At 36.5% G+C, this 22,966-nt stretch overlaps 2 protein-coding genes across 2 annotated transcripts; both read right to left on the bottom strand.

Annotated features, from left to right (window-relative positions):
* Positions 1-7,795: 7,795 nt before the first annotated feature.
* On the bottom strand, positions 7,796-8,245 carry LOC147791200 (S-protein homolog 1-like). Its single transcript, XM_087126975.1, has one exon. It carries the CDS (start codon positions 8,243-8,245, stop codon positions 7,796-7,798), a length of 450 nt encoding a protein of 149 aa, XP_086983101.1.
* Positions 8,246-10,068: 1,823 nt separating this feature from the next.
* On the bottom strand, positions 10,069-10,518 carry LOC147791199 (S-protein homolog 1-like). The gene has a single exon (XM_087126974.1). The coding sequence runs from the start codon at positions 10,516-10,518 to the stop codon at positions 10,069-10,071; it is 450 nt and encodes a 149-aa protein (XP_086983100.1).
* Positions 10,519-22,966: the final 12,448 nt, after the last annotated feature.

Here is a 22,966-nt window from a genome sequence, read left to right as displayed (position 1 = left end):
AACGTCGTAGATCGAGTTGCCCAACAAGTCAATTATCTCCTTTTTTGGGTGAGCTGTAGATTGAGAAGAATTTATAAATATTAATGCCACACACTTAAAGACGTTCCTTCAAACCAATTCATTTAACTAGAGTGAAGTATTAGTTTTCCAACGAACTTTGGAGGCAAATAACTTAGGCTACAATTCACGAGAAGGTATGAAGTCAATCTCAAGCTCTTCCTTGTAACACCATTTTTAAGTTTCATGAAGAAATCAAGGGGAGCAATGCCACTTTTTGGAGCTGGCGAGATTAATGCCACACATATAAAGATGTTCGTTCAAACCAACTAATTTAACTAGAGGTAAGTATTAGTTTTCCGCGAACTTTAGAGGCAAATAACTTAGGCTACAATCCAAGAGAATGTATGAAGTCAATCCCAAGCTCATCCTTGTAACACCATCTTTAAGTTGAATGAAGAAATCAAGGGGAGCAATGTCATGATAGGAGCAGGTGAGAGGCGTTTTAAAACGGCAGCGCTATTGGACATGCGCGTCTTCTTCTTAAAAGAGGAAGAGGATGATGACGTGGCAAGTTAAGTCGAACCCGCCATGTCAAACCGAACCGTCACCCTCCCTGTATTTTTTTTAATTTTAATCCTCTTGTAGACCAGGTTGTTGGGTTTTATGTCCAATAACTCATAGTTTGTAAACAAAAACATATTCTATTTTCAATAAAGTTATTATTGTTGTTTATTCAGTAAAGATTGGTATTGAATAAAGTGAACTTTACGATCATTAATCTAAATCCAATAAACTAAGAACACTCTTGCTATAGTACGATTACTTGAACTATATGTAGAGACATAAGAGTGGATCAAGTTTTGTATATGATATAAACAATGTGATCACCAAATTGTACATGTGGAGACATGTGAGTGGGGGCGTCCTATGCAATGAGTATTGCATAAGATCGGACCATGAAGAAAATCACTCAAACTTTATAAAGTCGTTTACTGTTGAGACTGATTTTCTTTTCATTTGATAACCTAGGTAACTCGGTCTTAATCCTGAGCTAACCATGAACTCCTGTTTATTCGGAATTATCCTTAGATTTGCATGGGTGAGAGTGGCTCTAGTTCGCCGACTTAATAGGCCTCCCATTTCAGGGGTAAGACTGGGTGAATAGCTGGGGACGTGGGGTGCAAGATGGAATTCACTCCTACCCACTTTTAGGGATAGAAGAGAGGTAGTTCCCTTAAGCACTGACTCCAGGTCTTGAACAAGGGGCCCAACCCTCTCATTGGCCTGAGAGGGATTCGGTTTAATGGTTGGACCACAAACCAATTGTTCATTAGAGGATCAGTGAGACATAAGGAACAAGAAGTAACTTTAGGGGTAAAATGGTAAGTTGACCTAGGTCTAGTTACGAACAACCTGTGAATGATTGACTTACCAATCATGGTTATATCAAATGGACAAAAATATATCTATAGTGAGGGGAGTCAACTACTAGGCTATAGTCGAGTGTCTTAGTAGTTAACGAATGTTGGTTAACAAGGTTAATGAGTTTAACCGGTTAATCTTGGATCGTTGGAGCCCATGATCTATAGGTCCATTAGGTCCCTCTGCTAGCTCATATCGGACTGAACCATAGAACAGTGTGATGAGTGAGTTCGAAGTGTTCGAATTCAAATTAAGGAATATGCGCTACATATATAGGATATATTTAACCGCATTTTTGTTTTATTTACGAATTAAACAAAAAGAGAGAATCTGAGATATTTAAATAAGATTTAAATATCTTAATCAATTATGTGTCGGAATTGATTGGGATTGGCATTTGAATTAATATTAAATATTAATTAAATAGTTTAATTAATCATTTAATGTTACTTTAATTTGAAATTCATTATTCAAATTAATTGTTGAATTAAAATGAAGAAAGTCAAAATGTTGACTTCATTTAATCGAAAAATCCATGTTAGTGGAATTTTGAGGTGTCAAAATTTTGTTTAACCAAACTTGCATGCTTGCCAAATAAACCCCACAAGTTTGAGTGGAAATTTGAGTGTCAAAATTTGGTTAACTCAAACATGCATGCTTGCCACATAATCCCAAACATTTGAGTGGAATTTTGAGTGTCAAAATTTGGTGATCTCAAATTTGCATGAACATGAAAACATGACTCTTTAAATAGAGTGATCATGATACATGGAAGGTCTTCTTCTTGGTGAAAAACCTTGAGAAAAACCTCTCACAAACACTCTCTTCATATATACAAAATTCCTCCCAAGTTTAGTCACTCACCGGATTCCACAATCCCGTTTCAAGGCCGGAGGATAGTGGAGAAGACACTAGTGGTGGTTTGAAACCGGTTCGTTAAGAAACTTGAGCGACAAAAAGTTAGTATTCAAACTCATGCTTTTGAAACATGCTAGCTAATTTACTATAATTGATGTACTTAGAGTGCCTAAGATCCAAATTGCTTCCGCATGTGTTCTATTAACACCATCAATTGGTATCAGAGAAGGTTTTATGCACTTTATTTACATTAATTTGATCATGGTGGGTACCATTTCATGAATGAAATTTTGTGGTTGCTAAAGTGGATGGTTTTGGTTTTGGCATTTTTTTTATGCTTCCATTTGATACAATTATTGTAATAAGCCTAATGTGTATGGGCTTTAATGAATGAAGAAAGGTCTGTAATTTTTATGGAGTCATTAGAGTTCATTTTAGGTTGTAATTGATCGAAAATGGAAAAGATAGCAAGCTGAACCGAAGAAGAAGATGGAAGAGGCGGTTTGGGTGTTTTTGCTACCTTTGGGGTCCGGTTCAACGTTTTTAAGGGTTGGTTCACCTAGTCGTGGACCTGGGGAGCGGTTCAAGTTATTTTAATTATTAATGAATAATTTAGTTAATTGCTTGTTTTAAAATGCCAAAACCAATCCACTTTAGTGTGTTTAATTAATTATGCATTATGAATGTATGTTTTAATTTAATAGAAAATTTATATGCATAAAGTATGTCATATAGATTTAAAATCCCACCATAGGCTAAGCATGTTTCATGCATTCCAAGTATGTTATAAGTGTTATAATGTATAGTATGCATGTTTAGGGTTCCATGAGTGATAGATATAAATTGTTATATTATTGCATGGAATGGATGATTATATAATTGTTATATAAAGCATGTTAGATGCATGTTATAGGTTATTTTCAACGTCATAAAACAAGATAGACGTTAAAATCTATAATAAAGATAAGTGCATGCTCACTTAGGGTTAAGAACCGAGCACGATCAATTTTAATAGTTAAAATAGGTTGATTACAAAATTGCAGTTACGAGAAAGCTCACCTGGCACGATCTTGTCTAAGGCTGAAGGTACTTAAGTTGACAGTTTACGAAACACCTACTACCCGGAGATCGGACCAGTACTTGAGCTTGGTTAGCCCAGTTTTATGAGCATGCTTAAGTGATGTAAGATTTAGAAAAATCACGTAGACTTAAGTTATATTTAATTAGCCGGAATATACTTAAGTAATGAGTATACCCAACCATCTAAAATACTTAGTGGGAGGAAAAAGGTGTATAAGATACATCATTTTCTTTTCATGCTCTCTGTAAAATTCACACAGTGAGATTCATGCTCGGCCTCGTGTTGCCCTGGGAGAGTCCTCCATTCGGAAGGTATATGCATGAGTCAATAACAAGGTGAATAGAGAAAGTATTACAGTAAGTGGGAGAAGGAAGTATATCAAATACGTCCTATGGTCTCCACCACTAGGCTGCACCGTGAGATTCCCATATTCCACCTGCATGTTGCCCTAGAGCAACTACCCATTCAGAGGGTCGTAACATGGGAGTCGAAACAACGCAAACTCAAGAAATGGATAGGATTTCTTAGGTCCATTTCCAACTTTGGCTTTTTCATTCGATAGCATTGTTGGGACCGATCTATGAGGTCTGAAAATGGCGGGTCACACTTACGAAGAAATACTAAGAGTTGGTATATTCTTGAACAAAACAACGATAATTAAGAACACTATAGGAACAAGAGTTATTCTGGGATTAGTGTTTAAGTCACTAATGTCTTGGTTTAGTGAATGAGTGATTGACTGCCCCTCGGTAGCAGTTGCTCTAACTCACTAAAGTATCGTTGCAAATTAATAATGATTTGGATACATTATTACATTTGCTAAAACTGATTTGATTAAACAGGATTAAGTCAAATCACTAATAGAATTTTCTTTATATCACAGCATGACAATCTCAATAGTACAATTACTCGCTTCTGAGAAATTAAACGGCGACAATTATGCAACTTGGAAATCAAACCTAAACACAATATTGGTCATTGATGATTTAAGGTTTGTTTTAACTGAGGAGTGTCCTCCAAACCCCAGCTTAAATACAAACCGAACAGTTCGGGATGCGTACGACAGATGGATAAAGGCAAATGACAAAGCCTGAGTGTACATTCTAGTCAGCATATCTGATGTTTTGGCTAAGAAACACGATGTTATGGGTACTGCTAAAGAGATTATGGAATCTCTAAAAGGGATGTTTGGACAACCATCCTTCTCCCTTAGACATGAAACCATAAAATACATTTACAACTGCCGTATGAAAGAAGAGACCTCAGTTAGAGAACATGTCCTGGACATGATGGTCCATTTCAATGTGGCAAAAGAAAATGAAGTTGTCATTGATGAGAAGAGTCAAGTCAGTTTTATCATGATGTCTCTTTCGAAGAGCTTCTTCCAGTTCCGCACCAATGTGGTAATGAACAAAATATAACATAACTTGACTGCTCTTCTCAATGAGCTACAGACTTATCAGTCCCTCTTAACGAACAAGGGACAAACAGGAGAAGCAAATGTTGCTATTTCCATGAAATTATTACGAGGATCATCCTCAAAAATAAGTCTGGACCTTCAACTTCTGAAAGTGTTTTGATGAAGAAGAAGGGTAAAGGGTAAAGGGAAAAATAAGATTCCTACTAACCGCAAACACATGGTTCAAAAAGCAGATAAAGGAAAATGTTTCCATTTAACGAAAACGAGCACTGGAAGAGAAACTGCCCAAAATACCTTGCAGAGAAGAAAGACGAAAAGACACAACAAGGTAAATATGATTTACTCGTTGTATAAATATGTTTAGTAGAGTATGAAAACTCAACTTGGATACTAGATTCAGGGGCGACTAATCAAATTTGTTCTTTTTACCAGGAAACTAGCTCCTGGAGAATGCTTGCAGACAGCGAGATAAGACTCAGGGTTGGAACAGGAGAGGTTGTCTCAGCAAGATTAGTAGGAAATTTAAAGTTGTTTTTTGGAGATAGATTCATTATATTAGATAATGTACTTTTTGTTCCTAAAATGAAAAGAAATCTAATATCTATCTCTTGTTTATTAGAACAATTGTATAAAGTATCTTTTGAAATCAATGAAGTGTTCATTTGCAAAAGAGGTATTCATATTTGTTCTGCAAAACTAGAAAACAACTTATATATGTTAAAACCGAGCGAAACAAAAGCTATTTTAAATACCGAGATGTTTAAAACAGCTGAAACTCAAAATAAACGACAAAAGATTTCTTCTAATACCTATCTTTGGTACTTAAGACTAGGCCACATTAATCTCAATAGGATTGAAAGATTGGTTAAAAGTGTTATGTTATGGAGCCTGATACTTATTTATAGCTTGGTCAACGGTTATATCAAGTAAAGCTATATTTGGTAAAGCTATATATAGTAAAGCTATATATGGTAAAGCTATATATGGTAAAGTTATATCCGGTAAAGCTATATATGGTAAATAGCTATATATAGTAGATGGCTAAATCTGATAAAGCTATATATAGTAAACTATACCATATATATATATCTGGTCCGGTAGAGCTTTGAAAATGTACTTTTCTATTCTCTATACTCTCTCTTGTTGTACATACCTGAAGTCATCGATAAAAAAGAAGAATCCTTTTAGCCAGAGTTCTCCTTGCAATTTTCTCTATCACATTCTTTGTGTTCATCTAGATCGAGCGTGTGCGTTGTTGTGTGATCCTAACAATTGGTATCAGAGCTAACGACTGATATCGATCCTAACAACTGGTATCAGAGTTAACGACTGATATCGATCCTAACAACTGGTATCAGAGGCAGGCGGAAGTCAGAGTCAGGCGAAACTCGCCACGATCTGTGAAGATGGAAAGTTCAAAGATTGGAATTGAGAAGTTCGATGGATCCGATTTCGGTTTCTGGAAAATGCAGATTGAAGATTGTCTGTACCAGAAAGATCTTCACGAACCTCTGTTGGGGGTGAAGCCGGATACCATGACCACGGAACAATGGAAGCTCAAGGATCGACAAGCCTTGGGGCTGATCCGGTTGACGCTATCGAGAAACATGGCGTTCAACATTATTAAGGAGAAGACAACGTCAGGTCTGTTGAAGACGCTGTCGAATATGTACGAAAAATCGTCGGCTATGAACAAGGTGTATTTGATGCGGAGATTGTTATGAGTCCTTGTGAGAACTGCATTATGAGCAAACATAAACGAGTTAGCTTCACAAAGATTGTTAGAGAATTGAAGAAAAGTACCACGCCCTAAAACGTATAGTTTGTAATAAAAACATATTCTATTTTCAATAAAGTTATTATTGCTGTTTATCAAGTAAAGATTGTTATTGAATAAAGTGAACATTACGATCACTAATCTAAATCCAATAAACTAAGAACACTCTGGCTATAGTATGATTACTTGAACTATATGTAGTGAATAAAAATCATGGGACCTCGTGCATGTATGTATGTCATGTGTATCAGGATACTTCCCCGTTATGTTAAGTTAGTACGGATGCATACCTTCGATATATATGTTCGACATGTTATCATGAAGACCTTTTCTTTTATGAGGGTCCAGTCACGTGTATTGTGTTGTGCCCGACAAAGTCCGGCCTAAGGGGCACGTATACCAATCCGTCTGAAGGGTCCATGTATGCGTACGTGGGCCGTGTGTAGAAAAGTACCATGCATCCAACTCTGCCAAGAATTGAAAAAAGCCTAAGGTCATGCTATGGTTTAAACGATAGGTCACAGTCATATATTGTGTGTGATTGCATTACTAACCGAATAATATAACTTTACACGATATAAGGTGTTTGCCTCACTAGTTGTGTTCGTATATCCCAACACCATTTTCGCATTTATAAAGAAATTTAAGAGGACCCTCTTGTAATTAAATATTATTTTGTATTTAATTTTGGTGTTGTTTATCTTCCTTTAAATTTATATTTTATCGAATTTTCATGTTTTATTTTATGTTACTTTTCATTTTTTTTGTTTGCTTTTTCATATTTTTAGTTTTGGTCCGAGATCCAAATTCTTGAAAATCGGACATCAAGAAAGATTGTGGAACTACAATGTAATATGTGAAACTTTTAATAAGATATATGGAAATCCAAGGATTGTGCCTACCATCCTATTCTAAGATCGATGTGAAGATGGCAGAAACATGAGCTTTTAATACCTATTTTAGATTTTATTGTTCCAAACTCTCTCTCAGATTGGTCCGTAAAAATCATCATTTTTTTTAGTTTTAATATAAAAACTATATTACAATTTTGAAAACTTGTATTCATATACAAATATAATATTTTGTTTTTCTTCATAATTTAAAATTTTGGAGAACAACAATACACTTCGTTACGAAATAAATTTCATAAAAAAAAAACAACATTTTTGTGTTATTCCATTATTTTTCATTGGTTCCGGAAGGATAATTCCACCAAAAGGAGATAAATAAAGCTTCTCTAACTTTTATAGTTCCACTTGTGAATCAATTCATCAACATTAGCAAGAAAGTTTCTCAAGTAAATTCCATCATCTTTAGCCGTCCAAAGACAAGTTCCTACAGTTCCACGTTTGCACCTATCACGGAGCCATAAGTGTTGCGTTTCAGGCCAAAAAATTTCAAAAGAGACATATGCTTGTGGCGTCTCCAATTTGCACCAATAGAGGGTTGATCCCCAAAAGCTAACCTTGAAGTTCCACTGGTAATCATCTCCATGATTAAGCAAACGATGATACCCCAAGTCATCGTCTTTAGACTGACAATGCACAAGCAACCCAAGTTTGCTTAGCCCATTAACCACATGAATGTAATATCTAGAAGGTCCTGGTGGTGGTAACGCGACCCTTGGAACCTGAGCCCCAACTAAAGCCACCGTGAAAAGAAAGAAAACGACAATATTCTTTATCATTTCCTAATCAACCTTTAGCTTAACTACCAATTTGTGTTGGACATGTGAATAAATATGCGTACTTATAGTACATGCAAGAAACTATGTAAATGCATGCTATGGTTGCAAGAAAACTCAATCATTTAACTAATTTCCGTTATGCAACACAATTTAAGGTTAATTTTGGGATAATTTGAGAGATTTATTAGATTTTCAATAACAAAATTCCTTGAATAGATAATAGTTATTAGCCCAAGAATAATAAATATTTCATTGATTTTTAAAACACTCTCATAAAATGGACAACAAAATATGAATACTTCCCGGTAGAAAATATAAAATAGAGAAAGCAATTCATAGATTACATATGGTATAGCACCCAAGTCAGTCAAGGTATTAAATTCCCGATTTATTTTTTTAAGTTGAACTTTCAAACTTTTTACGAGGACCTTAGAAATTTTAGGGTGAGGTAGAACAGATAAGTTCAAAAAATTCTAGAACTATAGTTTCAAACAGGAATTGCGCAAGACTTCTTTCGCAAGAATTACTCAATGCCTGTTGGGAGAACCGTTATGGGGTTTTGATTTCATCATGTCACACCCTGAATCTCTAGGATGTTGGGTTTTATGCCCTAAAACGTATAGTTTGTAAACAAAAACATATTCTATTTTCAATAAAGTTATTATTGTTGTTTATCAAGTGAAGATTGTTATTGAATAAAGTGAACTTTACGACCACTAATCTAAATCCAATAAACTAAGAACACTCTGGCTATAGTATGATTACTTGAACTATATGTAGTGAATAAAAATCATGGGACCTCGTGCATGTATGTATGTATGTCATGTGTATCGGGATACTTCCCCGTTATGTTAAGTTAGTACGGATGCATACCTTCGATATATATGTTCGACATGTTATCATGAAGACCTTTTCTTTTATGAGGGTCCAGTCACGTGTATTGTGTTGTGCCCGACAAAGTCCGGCCTAAGGGGCACGTATACCAATCCGTCTGAAGGGTCCATGTATGCGTACGTGGGCCGTGTGTAGAAAAGTACCATGCATCCAACTCTGCCAAGAATTGAAAAAAGCCTAAGGTCATGCTATGGTTTAAACGATAGGTCACAGTCATATATTGTGTGTGATTGCATTACTAACCGAATAATATAACTTTACACGATATAAGGTGTTTGCCTCACTAGTTGTGTTCGTATATCCCAACACCATTTTCGCATTTATAAAGAAATTTAAGAGGACCCTCTTGTAATTAAATATTATTTTGTATTTAATTTTGGTGTTGTTTATCTTCCTTTAAATTTATATTTTATCGAATTTTCATGTTTTATTTTATGTTACTTTTCATTTTTTTTGTTTGCTTTTTCATATTTTTAGTTTTGGTCCGAGATCCAAATTCTTGAAAATCGGACATCAAGAAAGATTGTGGAACTACAATGTAATATGTGAAACTTTTAATAAGATATATGGAAATTCAAGGATTGTGCCTACCATCCTATTCTAAGATCGATGTGAAGACGGCAGAAACATGAGCTTTTAATACCTATTTTAGATTTTATTGTTCTAAACTCTCTCTCAGATTGGTCCGTAAAAATCATCATTTTTTTTAGTTTTAATATAAAAACTATATTACAACTTTGAAAACTTGTATTCATATACAAATATAATATTTTGTTTTTCTTCATAATTTAAAATTTTGGAGAACAACAATACACTTCGTTACGAAATAAATTTCATACAAAAAAAAAAAACAACATTTTTGTGTTATTCCATTATTTTTCGTTGGTTCCGGAAGGATAATTCCACCAAAAGGAGATAATAAAGCTTCTCTAACTTTTATAGTTCCACTTGTGAATCAATTCATCAACATTAGCAAGAAAGTTTCTCAAGTAAATTCCATCATCTTTAGCCGTCCAAAGACAAGTTCCTACAGTTCCACATTTGCACCTATCACGGAGCCATAAGTGCTGCGTTTCAGGCCAAAAGCTTTCAAATGAGACATATGCTTGTGGCGTCTCCAATTTGCACCAATAGAGGGTTGATCCCCAAAAGCTAACCTTGAAGTTCCACTGGTAATCATCTCCACGATGAAGCAAACGATGATACCCCAAGTCGTCGTCTTTAGACTGACAATGCACAAGCAACCCAAGCTTGCTTAGCCCGTTAACCACATGAATGTAATATCTAGAAGGTCCTGGTGGTGGTAACGCGACCCTTGGAACCTGAGCCCCAACTAAAGCCACCGTGAAAAGAAAGAAAACGACAATATTCTTTATCATTTCCTAATCAACCTTTAGCTTAACTACCAATTTGTGTTGGACATGTGAATAAATATACGGACTTATAGTACATACAAGAAACTATGTAAATGCATGCTATGGTTGCAAGAAAACTCAATCATTTAACTAATTTCCGTTATGCAACACAATTTAAGGTTAATTTTGGGATAATTTGAGAGATTTATTAGCTTTTCAATAACAAAATTCCTTGAATAGATAATAGTTATTAGCCCAAGAATAATAAATATTTCATTGATTTTTAAAACACTCTCATAAAATGGACAACAAAATATGAATACTTCCCGGTAGAAAATATAAAATAGAGAAAGCAATTCATAGCTTACATATGGTATAGCACCCAAGTCCAACAAGGTATTAAATTCCCGATTTATTTTTTTAAGTTGAACTTTCAAACTTTTTACGAGGACCTTAGAAATTTTAGGGTGAGGTAGAACAGATAAGTTCAAAAAATTCTAGAACTATAGTTTCAAACAGGAATTGCGCAAGACTTCTTTCGCAAGAATTACTCAATGCCTATTGGGAGAACCGTTATGGGGTTTTGATTTCATCATGTCACACCCTGAATCTCTAGGATGTTGGGTTTTATGCCCTAAAACGTATAGTTTGTAAACAAAAACATATTCTATTTTCAATAAAGTTATTATTGTTGTTTATCAAGTGAAGATTGTTATTGAATAAAGTGAACTTTACGACCACTAATCTAAATCCAATAAACTAAGAACACTCTGGCTATAGTATGATTACTTGAACTATATGTAGTGAATAAAAATCATGGGACCTCGTGCATGTATGTATGTATGTCATGTGTATCGGGATACTTCCCCGTTATGTTAAGTTAGTACGGATGCATACCTTCGATATATATGTTCGACATGTTATCATGAAGACCTTTTCTTTTATGAGGGTCCAGTCACGTGTATTGTGTTGTGCCCGACAAAGTCCGGCCTAAGGGGCACGTATACCAATCCGTCTGAAGGGTCCATGTATGCGTACGTGGGCCGTGTGTAGAAAAGTACCATGCATCCAACTCTGCCAAGAATTGAAAAAAGCCTAAGGTCATGCTATGGTTTAAACGATAGGTCACAGTCATATATTGTGTGTGATTGCATTACTAACCGAATAATATAACTTTACACGATATAAGGTGTTTGCCTCACTAGTTGTGTTCGTATATCCCAACACCATTTTCGCATTTATAAAGAAATTTAAGAGGACCCTCTTGTAATTAAATATTATTTTGTATTTAATTTTGGTGTTGTTTATCTTCCTTTAAATTTATATTTTATCGAATTTTCATGTTTTATTTTATGTTACTTTTCATTTTTTTTGTTTGCTTTTTCATATTTTTAGTTTTGGTCCGAGATCCAAATTCTTGAAAATCGGACATCAAGAAAGATTGTGGAACTACAATGTAATATGTGAAACTTTTAATAAGATATATGGAAATTCAAGGATTGTGCCTACCATCCTATTCTAAGATCGATGTGAAGACGGCAGAAACATGAGCTTTTAATACCTATTTTAGATTTTATTGTTCTAAACTCTCTCTCAGATTGGTCCGTAAAAATCATCATTTTTTTTAGTTTTAATATAAAAACTATATTACAACTTTGAAAACTTGTATTCATATACAAATATAATATTTTGTTTTTCTTCATAATTTAAAATTTTGGAGAACAACAATACACTTCGTTACGAAATAAATTTCATACAAAAAAAAACAACATTTTTGTGTTATTCCATTATTTTTCATTGGTTCCGGAAGGATAATTCCACCAAAAGGAGATAATAAAGCTTCTCTAACTTTTATAGTTCCACTTGTGAATCAATTCATCAACATTAGCAAGAAAGTTTCTCAAGTAAATTCCATCATCTTTAGCCGTTCAAAGACAAGTTCCTACAGTTCCACGTTTGCACCTATCACGGAGCCATAAGTGCTGCGTTTCAGGCCAAAAGCTTTCAAAAGAGACATATGCTTGTGGCGTCTCCAATTTGCATCATGTCACACCCTGAATCTCTAGGATGTTGGGTTTTATGCCCTAAAACATATAGTTTGTAAACAAAAACATATTCTATTTTCAATAAAGTTATTATTGTTGTTTATCAAGTAAAGATTGTTATTGAATAAAGTGAACTTTACGATCACTAATCTAAATCCAATAAACTAAGAATACTCTGGCTATAGTATGATTACTTGAACTATATGTAGTGAATAAAAATCATGGGACCTCGTGCATGTATGTATGTAATGTGTATCGGGATACTTCCCCGTCAAGATCTCTTATACTCCAACATCGTGAAGAGTTTAACTATCTCCATGTCGGTCTTGTCCAAGTCGCGGTAAAACCATTGTTCAGACTTGGATTAGATATTCCAGTCCTTATCTCCTTACGAGATAAGAGACATGAAGATTTCAAAACAAAAGATCATTAATTTCTGCTTTGCAGAACGTTAGTAATTCTTTATTCATTTGAATAGGTCGGGCTTTTGTAGGAATATTTTTCTCCTCGAAAGCTTTGATATAAGGAAGATCAACAATATGTTGTTTCCTATTCCAAAATGCATTTGGGATATTTGAACAAACTTCTTTTTCTAATTGAGTTTGTAAAGTTTTGATTTTAAACTGGACAGTTTTGTTTTGAATTTGTTCTTCTATTCTTTTGAATGAAATTTCTTATTTCAAAAAAGAAATTTGTTTTTCTTTATAATTTAATACATTTATTGATTGAATAATTGTATTCTTTTGAAGGTTATTTATTTCGCTAATCCTTATGGCGGAAAGAAAGTTAAATTTTATCTTCTTTCCTAAGGCTTTTGATTCTAACCCTTTTTCAGTTATTCTAAAAGGATATAATTGAGTAATGAAAGGAGTACCTAGGATTAGTTCTTTTACTAGAAGGAAGGAATTTACGAAGCAAATTCCATCATTGCAAACATGAACTTTTGATAGTTTGTAATTAATTTTGAGTTTGTTGTTGTTAGCACCTCTAAGGCCCTCAGTAGTTTTTTCAAAATACTTTGTAGGTATTAAGCCTTCTTGAATGCAATTTTGATCGGCTCCAGTATCTATGAGAGCCTTTAGTGTGATTTTGAAATCATAAATTTTTAAGGTAACGAGAGCGTACCATTTTTGAAATTGAGAAGTGGTGATGGCTCCAACGAAGGAACTTTGAAAATCTTCTTCATCCAGGTTCGGTTGCGCCGTTTCCTTTTGTGCTGGCAGCCTTTCCTGAAGATTGAGAATTTCTTGACGAAGCGTATAAGATTCTGACCTGGTTTCAGATCTTAGCGCCTGTACCTCTTGTTTGAGATTATTAATCTCTCTTTGTAAATCTTGAGTAGTGAGTTCCCTCGGTTTTTCAAATCTTTGGAGAACAAATTGGAGTCTGTAGGGATTTCTTTCTTCCCTTTCAGTTGGCCTAGAGATTGTCTTCGCATCCCTAAGTCGTTGAGCAATCTTCTGTTGAATTTCTGGGTCTTGAACTTTTTCTACTACTTCGAGTAGAATTTCTTGATCCTTGGTAAGGACATTTATGCATCCTTCGCACGTCCTTTTTCCTTCTTGTTCTGATTCGTATTCTGTGCTAGAATATGAATCAGATTCTTCTTGGAGTTCGAGGATTTCTCCCTCGCTTGATTGCTCTGAGTCAGTTAGGGTCAGTCGTAATAGCTGATTTTTCAGCTCTTGATCTATATCCAACTCATTGATCTTTCCTTTGATTGGACACTTGTTAGCATAGTGTCCTTCTTCACGACATTTGAAGCAAGTTTGCTTTTTCTTTCCTCTATGGGTTTTTGTAGGAATATACTTCCTTCTTGAGTATGTTGGCTTCTGAGACTGCATGGGTTTACTCCGATATGTTTCTCTAGGCCTGTATGAATGATAAGGTTTTGGATGCGTCTTAACCTTCTTCCGTCTGGAGGTTGAGGGAGCTTCTATTCCCTTGCATCCATATTGATCGCAAAATCTACCAAGCTCTTTTCTGTTTGATATCGAAGAATTGAGCTTGTTTTGAATCTTTGACTCATTACAAAGTCTGAGTCCTTCTTCTATGATGAAGGATGCTATGGATCCGTATGACAAAGTTTGCCATGGAATTGTTCCATTGTACTTTGTCTTAAGACCATCTTTGATCCTCCTTGAGAAGTGTTTTGGTAGTCCATTGACGAAATTCTCTTTCCAGAATTCCAACGAACTATCTGTTCTAATAAGAACTTTGCTGAAGTACATGTCTTTGTACCACCTGAAATCACCTAAGGTAGGACATTTCAGATTCATGAGTATCTCAGCGGATCTCTCCTGGTATTTTAGAGGGTCGCCGACGAAGAATTCTATGAGGGTATATATGAGGGTGTTGACAGCATCCTCTACCCTTTCATGTTGTACCTCGGTCCTAGTTGATGGACCTTCTTTGATAATTTGAGTAGTTGGTCTAATGACATAGTGGTTTAATATCTGTTGGCGGGTTGTTTCGTCGAGATATTTGTCCCACCAATCCTTGAGTTGCCCGGTAAATCCGGTTACCAAAACTTGAGCTATCTGATGGTCGGATTTATGGCCTTGTAATTTATACGCGCCTGCGGCCATCATCATTTCATTTACAACATTCATTATCAGATAGTCAGACAATCAATCGATATTCCATTCATAGATTGCTAAACCATCGTAATGAGCTTGAGTTTGTAGTGTCTTTTCTTCGAACTGGATATCCGGAAAAGACGGTTGAGGATACCAGTTTTTCTGATTACTGGCATTATTTTGACTTCTTCTAGAGATCCTTTCAATTCGATTGTAGAAAGGTTCTTCTCTCTCGTTTGCAATCTCGTCTTCGAATTCTTGGTTCTCGTCGTCATTGTTAACGACATTGACAGATGAATCTTGAGGCGTCATGGCGGGATTTAATATCCTGTCTAACTTTTCCTCTATCTTGGCCATTGCAGCCTCTTCTTTTGAAATCCTTTTTGTAAATATTTCGAGATTTGCCGGTCTGAGTATTGGTATTGACTCATCAACCTTTGGTACAGAGCTGCTTGCCTGTTCTTGCTGAGTACCTGATTTCTTTGAGATTTTTCCCTCGATACTTTCAAGTTGAGTAGCGATCGTGGATAAAATCTTATTTGAATAATTGTTTTGATGCTGGATATTCTTGATATCCTTTAGGGTCGGATTACCCTTTTCTAGTCCTTCCGGAATATGTTTGAAAGGGCTAGCTTTGACCTTTTCTCCGTAGTAGTTGTCGAATTCGACTTCTTCTAACGGAGGATGTTTCGAATATACCTCGCCTCTTTTGGTAGTCTTCCAACTCCTCTGGGTCAAGGTGCATACCTGCAGAATATTTTCTTCAAACCATTCGAAGAATGGTATATTTTCTTTGATGGCTTCCATATGAGAATACCACTGAGCTCTTAATTCATTTCGCTCAGCCTCTTTGTAGGTTTGGAAGAAGGCATTTCTTTTTGAAGAGTTGGTAGTTGACATAAAATCTGCTTTCAAAAATTCTTTGTCTATCTGGAAATCAGCTGTAATGACATTTAGCTGGCTTTCGTAGACGGATTGAGTATCCATATCCGTATGGGTTGGAGACCTTGAGCCATCTTCATAGTGGATTGACGCCCTTTTTTGATCATAACTGACCTCTTTTACCTTTAAGGGGTCATACATTGATCTTGATATTCCTGAAGTACTTGGTCTAGAACTCAGGAATTCTTTTACTTTTGACTCTGACGAAGGTTCTTCGCTGAATTTTATTTCAACGCTTCCATCGTCATGTTCGATAATTTGGACTGGGTTTTGAGATTCTTTCCTCTTTGGAAGATTTGCATCTTCTATTTTCCAGAGAGTGCTTCTGGTTATTTGATCCCAAGAGAGTGTTTTTGGGACAGTCACTGATGATTTTCCAATATTTGCTTCTATGAGCATAGTCCATCCTTTTGGTGAGGATCTTAATGCTCTTGGAGAAATGTTTGTATTCATGAGCTTATAATAAACCCTGAATATAACGACTGAAGAATGGGTTTCAGCCTTGATGTTTAAATTTTTTGACTGTAAATCTAGCATGAGAGCTGATAATATGTGTGGGTCCTGGAGAGACAGAGTAAAGTTTGGATAACAATTGAAATAGACTGGTCCATTCTCTAAATTGGATTGAACCATTCCCAATAAAGAATTTGAGAAATCTTCATGTCTCTTATCTCGTAAGGAGATAAGGACTGGGATATCTAATCCAAGTCTGAACAATGGTTTTACCGCGACTTGGACAAGACCGACATGGAGATAGTTAAACTTTTCACGATGTTGGAGTATAAGAGATCTTGAAAAAAGATTCAGAGATTCCCTATTGCTATGAATTGGGATGTTCTTCTCTGAGAATTTGATGCATGATCTTTGAGTAAAATTGAAGGTTGAAATTTGGTAGATAGTTTTAGGATCTACCTTTGGAATAGTCCAATTTTTGAGTTGATCTTCGATTCTAGCAATCTGGTATTCTTGATTGATAGTATTTGAGATTGTGAGATTTTCTCCCCTTCGATGTTCATTTGAACTTTCTTCTTCATCGGTAGAGCATTTGAGATGGCTTGATTTTCTGAGCTTTCTAAGAAATTCGTTCATAAGATAGATAAGAAAAGAGTAGGATGATTTTTCTCTAAATTGTTCAATTGATATTCAAGAGAGAGCTATCGGCCGATCGATGCCCTCTTTACATTGATGAAGTCCCTTTATAGACTTCGAGTTTGTTCGTAAATTTGAAAAACGTCAACTAAGAGATAAGATTGAATCTAAGAGGACAGGACCCCTGCAAGATCTGTTTTCCTATAAGACATAAAGTAAACTAATAATTTAAAAGACTAATAATTTACCGACATTAGTAATTGGCATGTGAGCCTTTACTGTGTGGCTGACAAGTTGTCAATCTTTGTTTTGTCTCTGGTAAAGTTGTCAGGTTGTAGATAAGATTTTCTTCAGAATTTTTCATATGACTAAGCACCCAAGCTTGCCAACGGACTTACTGCGCTTCCCGCGTCTTACCACCTGGAACACAAGGGCTATTCGCTCAGCTATCACATACTCCAAATTCTTCTGAATTTTCATATCTTCCTCCTGGTTTCTGTGATATCGCTCTTAAAGATCGAGTAACTCCTCTTCCCTCATGAATAGAAGGCTCTGATACCATTTACAAATGCTTATTGCCTCCCATTTCAGGGGTAAGACTGGGCGAATAGCTGGGGACATAGGGTGTAAGAAGGAATTCACTCTTACCCACTTTTAGGGATAGAAGAGAGGTACTTCCTTTAAGTACTGACTCCAGTTGTTGAACAAAGGGCCCCCACCCTCTCATTGGCCTGAGAGTGATTCGGTTCACTGGTTGGACCACAAACCAATTGTTCATTAGAGGATCAGTGAGACATAAGGAACAAGAAGTAACTTCAGGGGTAAAACGGTAAATTGACCCAGCTCTAGTAACGAACAACCTGTGAAGGATCGACTTACCAATCATGGTTATATCAAATGGACAGAAATATATCCATAGTGAGGGGAGTGCAACTACTAGGCTATAGTGGAGTGTCCTAGTAGTTAACGAATGTTGGTTAACAAGGTTAAGAAGTTTAACTGGTTAATCTTGGATCGTTGGAGCCCATGATCTATAGGTCCATTAGGTCCCTCTGCTAGCTTATATCGGACTAAACCATAGAATAGTGTGACAAGTGAGTTCAAAGTGTTCGAATTCGAATTAGGGAATATGCGCTACATATATACGATATATTTAACTGCATTTTTGTTTTATTTACAAATTAAACAAAAAGAGAGAATTTGAGATATTTAAATAAGATTTAAATATTTTATTCAAATATGTGTTGATTGGGATTGACATTTGAATTAATATTAAATATTAATTAAATAGTTTAATTAATCATTTAATATTACTTTAATTTGAAATTAATTGTTGAATTAAAATGAAGAAAGTAAAAATGTTGACTTCATTTAATGGAAAATCATGTTAGTGGTATTTTGAGGTGTCAAAATTTGGTTTAACCAAACTTGCATGCTTGCGAAATAAACCCCACATATTTGAGTGGAATTTGAGTGTCAAAATTTGGTTAACTCAAACTTGCATGAACATGCAAACATGACTCTATAAATTGAGTGATCATGGTACATGGAATGTCTTACTTTGGGAAAAACCGTGAGGAAAACCTCTCACAAACACTCTCTTCATATTTACTAAATCCCTCCCAAGTTTAGTCACTCACCGGATTCCACAATCTCGTTCTAAGGCCGGAGGATAGTGGAGAAGACACTAGTGGTGGTTCGAAACCGGTTCGTGAAAAAAAAAAGAAGGAAATTTGAGCGACAGAAGGTTAGTATTCAAACTCATTGAGTTTTAATGCTTTTGAACATGCCAGCTAATTTACTATAATTGATGTACTTAGAGTGCCTAAGATCCAAATTTCTTCCGCATGTGTTATATTAACACCATCATAGGAAAAATTTTGCCAGTCAATGTTTATAAAATAAGAGGGAAATCAAAATGTGTATTAATATATGCCAAATTCATCTAACGAGAGAAGCGGGAATGAGATACATGATTCCCTAGGTCCATAATCTCTCTATTACTTCTAAACTCTAGAGTACCCTCTCGTCACGATCAAGCAATCTACTTGTAGTCTCTCATCACATCCTTAACCTAGCAGGGAACCAATTGTTTACTTTTGTCCCGAGTTTCCACACTCTTGATACAAAGGCCTGGGCTGAAAACTTAGCCTTCGCAATGGTACACGGTGGGGAAGAACATGGTGAGTGTTGGTCTGCTTGCATCCATGGGAGTATTAACTGGTGAACCCGTCCCACAGGCCATGAAGTAACCTATGGTGAGGGGGTGCTACCCCTCGGTACATGCCACCTAAACAAGTTACTCACATGATCAACGGCCTCTCATAGGACGGATCTTACGTGCAGGGTAACTACTACCTTGCATCGTGATTAATGTCCTAAAACACGATGTGTCCACAATGCAGTGTAGTCGATCTACCACTGAGTAACAAGCCTTGGACATAGGATTGCCAGGTGTATGGCTAGTGCCGTAAATCTTAGGGGGAGTGTCTTGGAGAATAAATCAATAACAGAATAAATACCTAGAAAGTACCAAGAACAAGAGAAAGATCTAGGTCTAGAACATGGATCAAGACCCTAGTTCTAAGTACAAGAACCAAGAACCAAGAACCATGGTACTAAGGCCCTTAAAGGATGACCAAGGTTTTCGAATCCAAGGACCAATGTCCTTCGAATAAATCACGATAAGAACCCCAAGTCAAGAACAAGTGGGCCTAAGTACTTACAATAAGAAACAAGAACAAGACAAGAAAGAGTGTGGTATCCTAGCATATCAACGAATGGATTGAGAGCCTACAAGCAGGCTACATACTAAGTCTTTGTACTCATTCCTTATTCTCCATTTTTTTCAGGTAAGGAGCTGGTCGAAGTCGGGAGTGGACTCTTGGGCAGGTGCCATAGAATAAACTCACCCGTCGTCCTCAACTCTTTTGTTTTAAAATTCTTTGAGTTCGTTTCTTATTTTGTGTTTTAAATTTTGTCGTGCTGTAAATTACTTATGTGCGCACACTATTTTGTTATAATATTGTCTCACCCTCTGATCGCCCTTCGAGATTCCATTGGTCTCAGACCTTTAAAGGTGTTCAATCCTAAGTCTCGACCCACCAATCTCCGTGCTTCCCCTAGACTTAACTCGATTCTGTTGCTTATTCTTTAAAGGGAGAGATCACACAATAATTCACCAGGAGTCACACATGCTCAATGGGACGATAACATCCATCCAGCAGCCAGATTGCTGATAAATAAACATCTCATCCGCTGTCATAGCATGATTACTTACACCAGTACTAAAGTATATCAAGACAGTATACTGGGTAAGACAAGAAATTTAACCAACTAGCAAGTCTGTTTTCATTCTTAGTAAGTTTGCTAGGTCGTTGTTAATCAAGAATAGCTACCTAGGATTAATTTTACTAGCATGCATTCATAAGCAAGCGAATTGTAAAAGTACTGCTTTGTAGGTTTTCATGTTGTTACTTACAGATTTGTCGTGTGCCTTCTCGAGTAGGATTAGAGGACAAAAAGAAAGTCTATACACGCTCTCACGTGCTTTTCTAGCACCAAAGAAGTTTTCTACGTGCGCATATACAGTCACGGGTCGCGTATCGTTGGTTAGTGAATAGGTCGGGTAGGATTTTGAGCACCCGGATCAAACTCCAGTTCTTTGGTACTGTTTGAGTTCATGGGCTCCAACGATCCGAGATCAACTAGCTAAACTCATTAACCTTTTAACCAACATTCGTTAACTACGAGGACACTCCACTATAGACTAGTAGTTGCACTCCCCTCACTATAGATATATTTCTGTCCATTTGATATAACCATGATTAGTAAGTCGATCCTTCACAGGTTGTTCGTAACTAGAGCTGGGTCAATTTACCGTTTTTACCCCTAAAGTTACTTCTTGTTCCTTAAGTCCCACTGATCCTCTGATGAACAATTGGTTTGTGGTCCAACCACCAAACCGAATCCCTCTTAGGCCAATGAGAGGGTGGGGTCCCTTGTTCATGTAACAACCCTAAATTTCACATATTTAGAGTCGCCACTAACGTCTCATGCTCATCTATAATGCGGAAATATAACTCTTACATGAACATCATTTATAATGTAAACTTTTAAAAACGTTTAAAACAACTCCTCTGGAAAACACAGCCATGGTCTTACCTGTTTAAATACAAAATACTAAAATTTAGAGATAATAAAAACAAATACAAAATAATTTAAAACAATGCAATGCAAAACAACCTATTATAACTCAAAACTAAGAATTTAAATATGAGTCTACCCTATGCACGTGCCATAGTCTCTGCTCGCGATGCCGCCGTCCTCCGTACAAGTGCGCCTTGCCCTTTACCTGAAAAATGATGTGGCACACGCCTAAGTATTTCAAAGAATACTCAGTAAGTGGCCCCACTATAGGGGCCACACAATTTAATTTCACAATTAAATTTGGCGACACTTCTTGTATGAAGAGAAACTCAAAGTTTTACCAACCACAAGAGTTTAAAATATTTCTTCACCTAGAAAGAGTTAAATATGAGGCAGAGTAGGTGACTAGAATTGGTGGGACTACGATGTAGATATCCAGTACCACCCTGGAAAAACAAACGTGGTCGCAGACGCTTAGAGTAGAAAGACGGCCTACTCGTCGGCCCTCATTACAAGGAAAGTTAGGGTACAAATAGAATTTGAGCAAGGCAGCATAGCTGTAGCGAGCGAGGGAATCATAGCACAACTGGCCAGACTCATATTGCAACCTACTCTTAAGCAGAGAATTATTACCTCCCAACGAGAGGATCCTAATGTACAGAAAGTCCTAGGCCAGCTAAACGAAAGTCCAATAGACGGATTCTCAAAGTCCTCAGATGAAGAACTATTGTATCATGGATGCCTATGTGTCCTGGCAATAGAGGAGTTAAGGAAAGAGATACTGACGGAAGCTCACACCTTGCCATTTGCCACCAGGAGGTACTAAGATGTACCAAGATTTAAAACAACATTTCTGGTGGAAGAGCATGAAGAGGGACATGACCAAGTTTGTGAGCAAGTGCTTAGTTTTTCAACAAGTGAAAGCTCCTAGACGAAAGACAGCGGGGATGTTACAGCCCGAAAGTATATCGGAGTGGAAGTGGGAAAACATAGCAATGGACTTCATAGTAGGATTACCCGAAATGCTTAAAGGCTATACAACGATTTGGGTAATTGTCGATAGGTTGACCAAGTCAGCACACTTCTTACCTGAAAAAGGCACATATATAGTTGATAACTAGGCACAACTGTATGTGAAGAAATAGTAAGACTTCATGGAGTTCTAGTGTCTATAGTGTCGAATTGAGATCCATGCTTTACGTCAGCGTTTTGGCACAGATTTCAAAAAGTGTTGGGTACTCGGCTCGACTTTGGCACCTCCTTCCACCCCCAAACAGATGGAAAACTGAGCACTAAATCTTAGAGGACATTCTACGTTCTTGCATATTAGACTTTAAGGGAAGTTGCGCTTTCAAACCACTATTTGAATGACACCGTTCAAGACCCTTTATGGGAAACGGTGCAAGTCCCCGCTATGTTGGGATGAGGTAGGTGAGAGAAAGCTAGTAGGACCCAAGCTAGACCTAGTCGCCAATGCGACTATCCAAAAAATTTGAGCGAGAATGTGTACCGCTCAAAGTAGACAAAAAAAAAAAAAAAAAGTTATGCTGATGTAAGACGTAGAGACTTAGAGTTTGAGGTAGGGGACCAAGTATTCCTAAAGGTAGCACCCATGAGAGGCTTCTTGAGGTTCAGACGTAAGGGCAAGTAAGTCCTAGATGCATTGGA

Source organism: Cucurbita pepo, chromosome 9, assembly GCF_057944985.1.
Source record: "Cucurbita pepo subsp. pepo isolate OVF chromosome 9, ASM5794498v1, whole genome shotgun sequence".
In the NCBI taxonomy this organism is placed as follows: Eukaryota; Viridiplantae; Streptophyta; class Magnoliopsida; order Cucurbitales; family Cucurbitaceae; genus Cucurbita; species Cucurbita pepo.
The sequence above is the reverse complement of the archived record's forward strand: the minus strand, read 5'-3'. Positions and strand labels throughout refer to the sequence as shown.

Bases quoted from the DNA above. Each gene is read 5' to 3' on its own strand.
- LOC147791200 (XM_087126975.1), bottom strand. From the start codon at position 8,245: ATGATAAAGAATATTGTCGTTTTCTTTCTTTTCACGGTGGCTTTAGTT.
- LOC147791199 (XM_087126974.1), bottom strand. From the start codon at position 10,518: ATGATAAAGAATATTGTCGTTTTCTTTCTTTTCACGGTGGCTTTAGTT.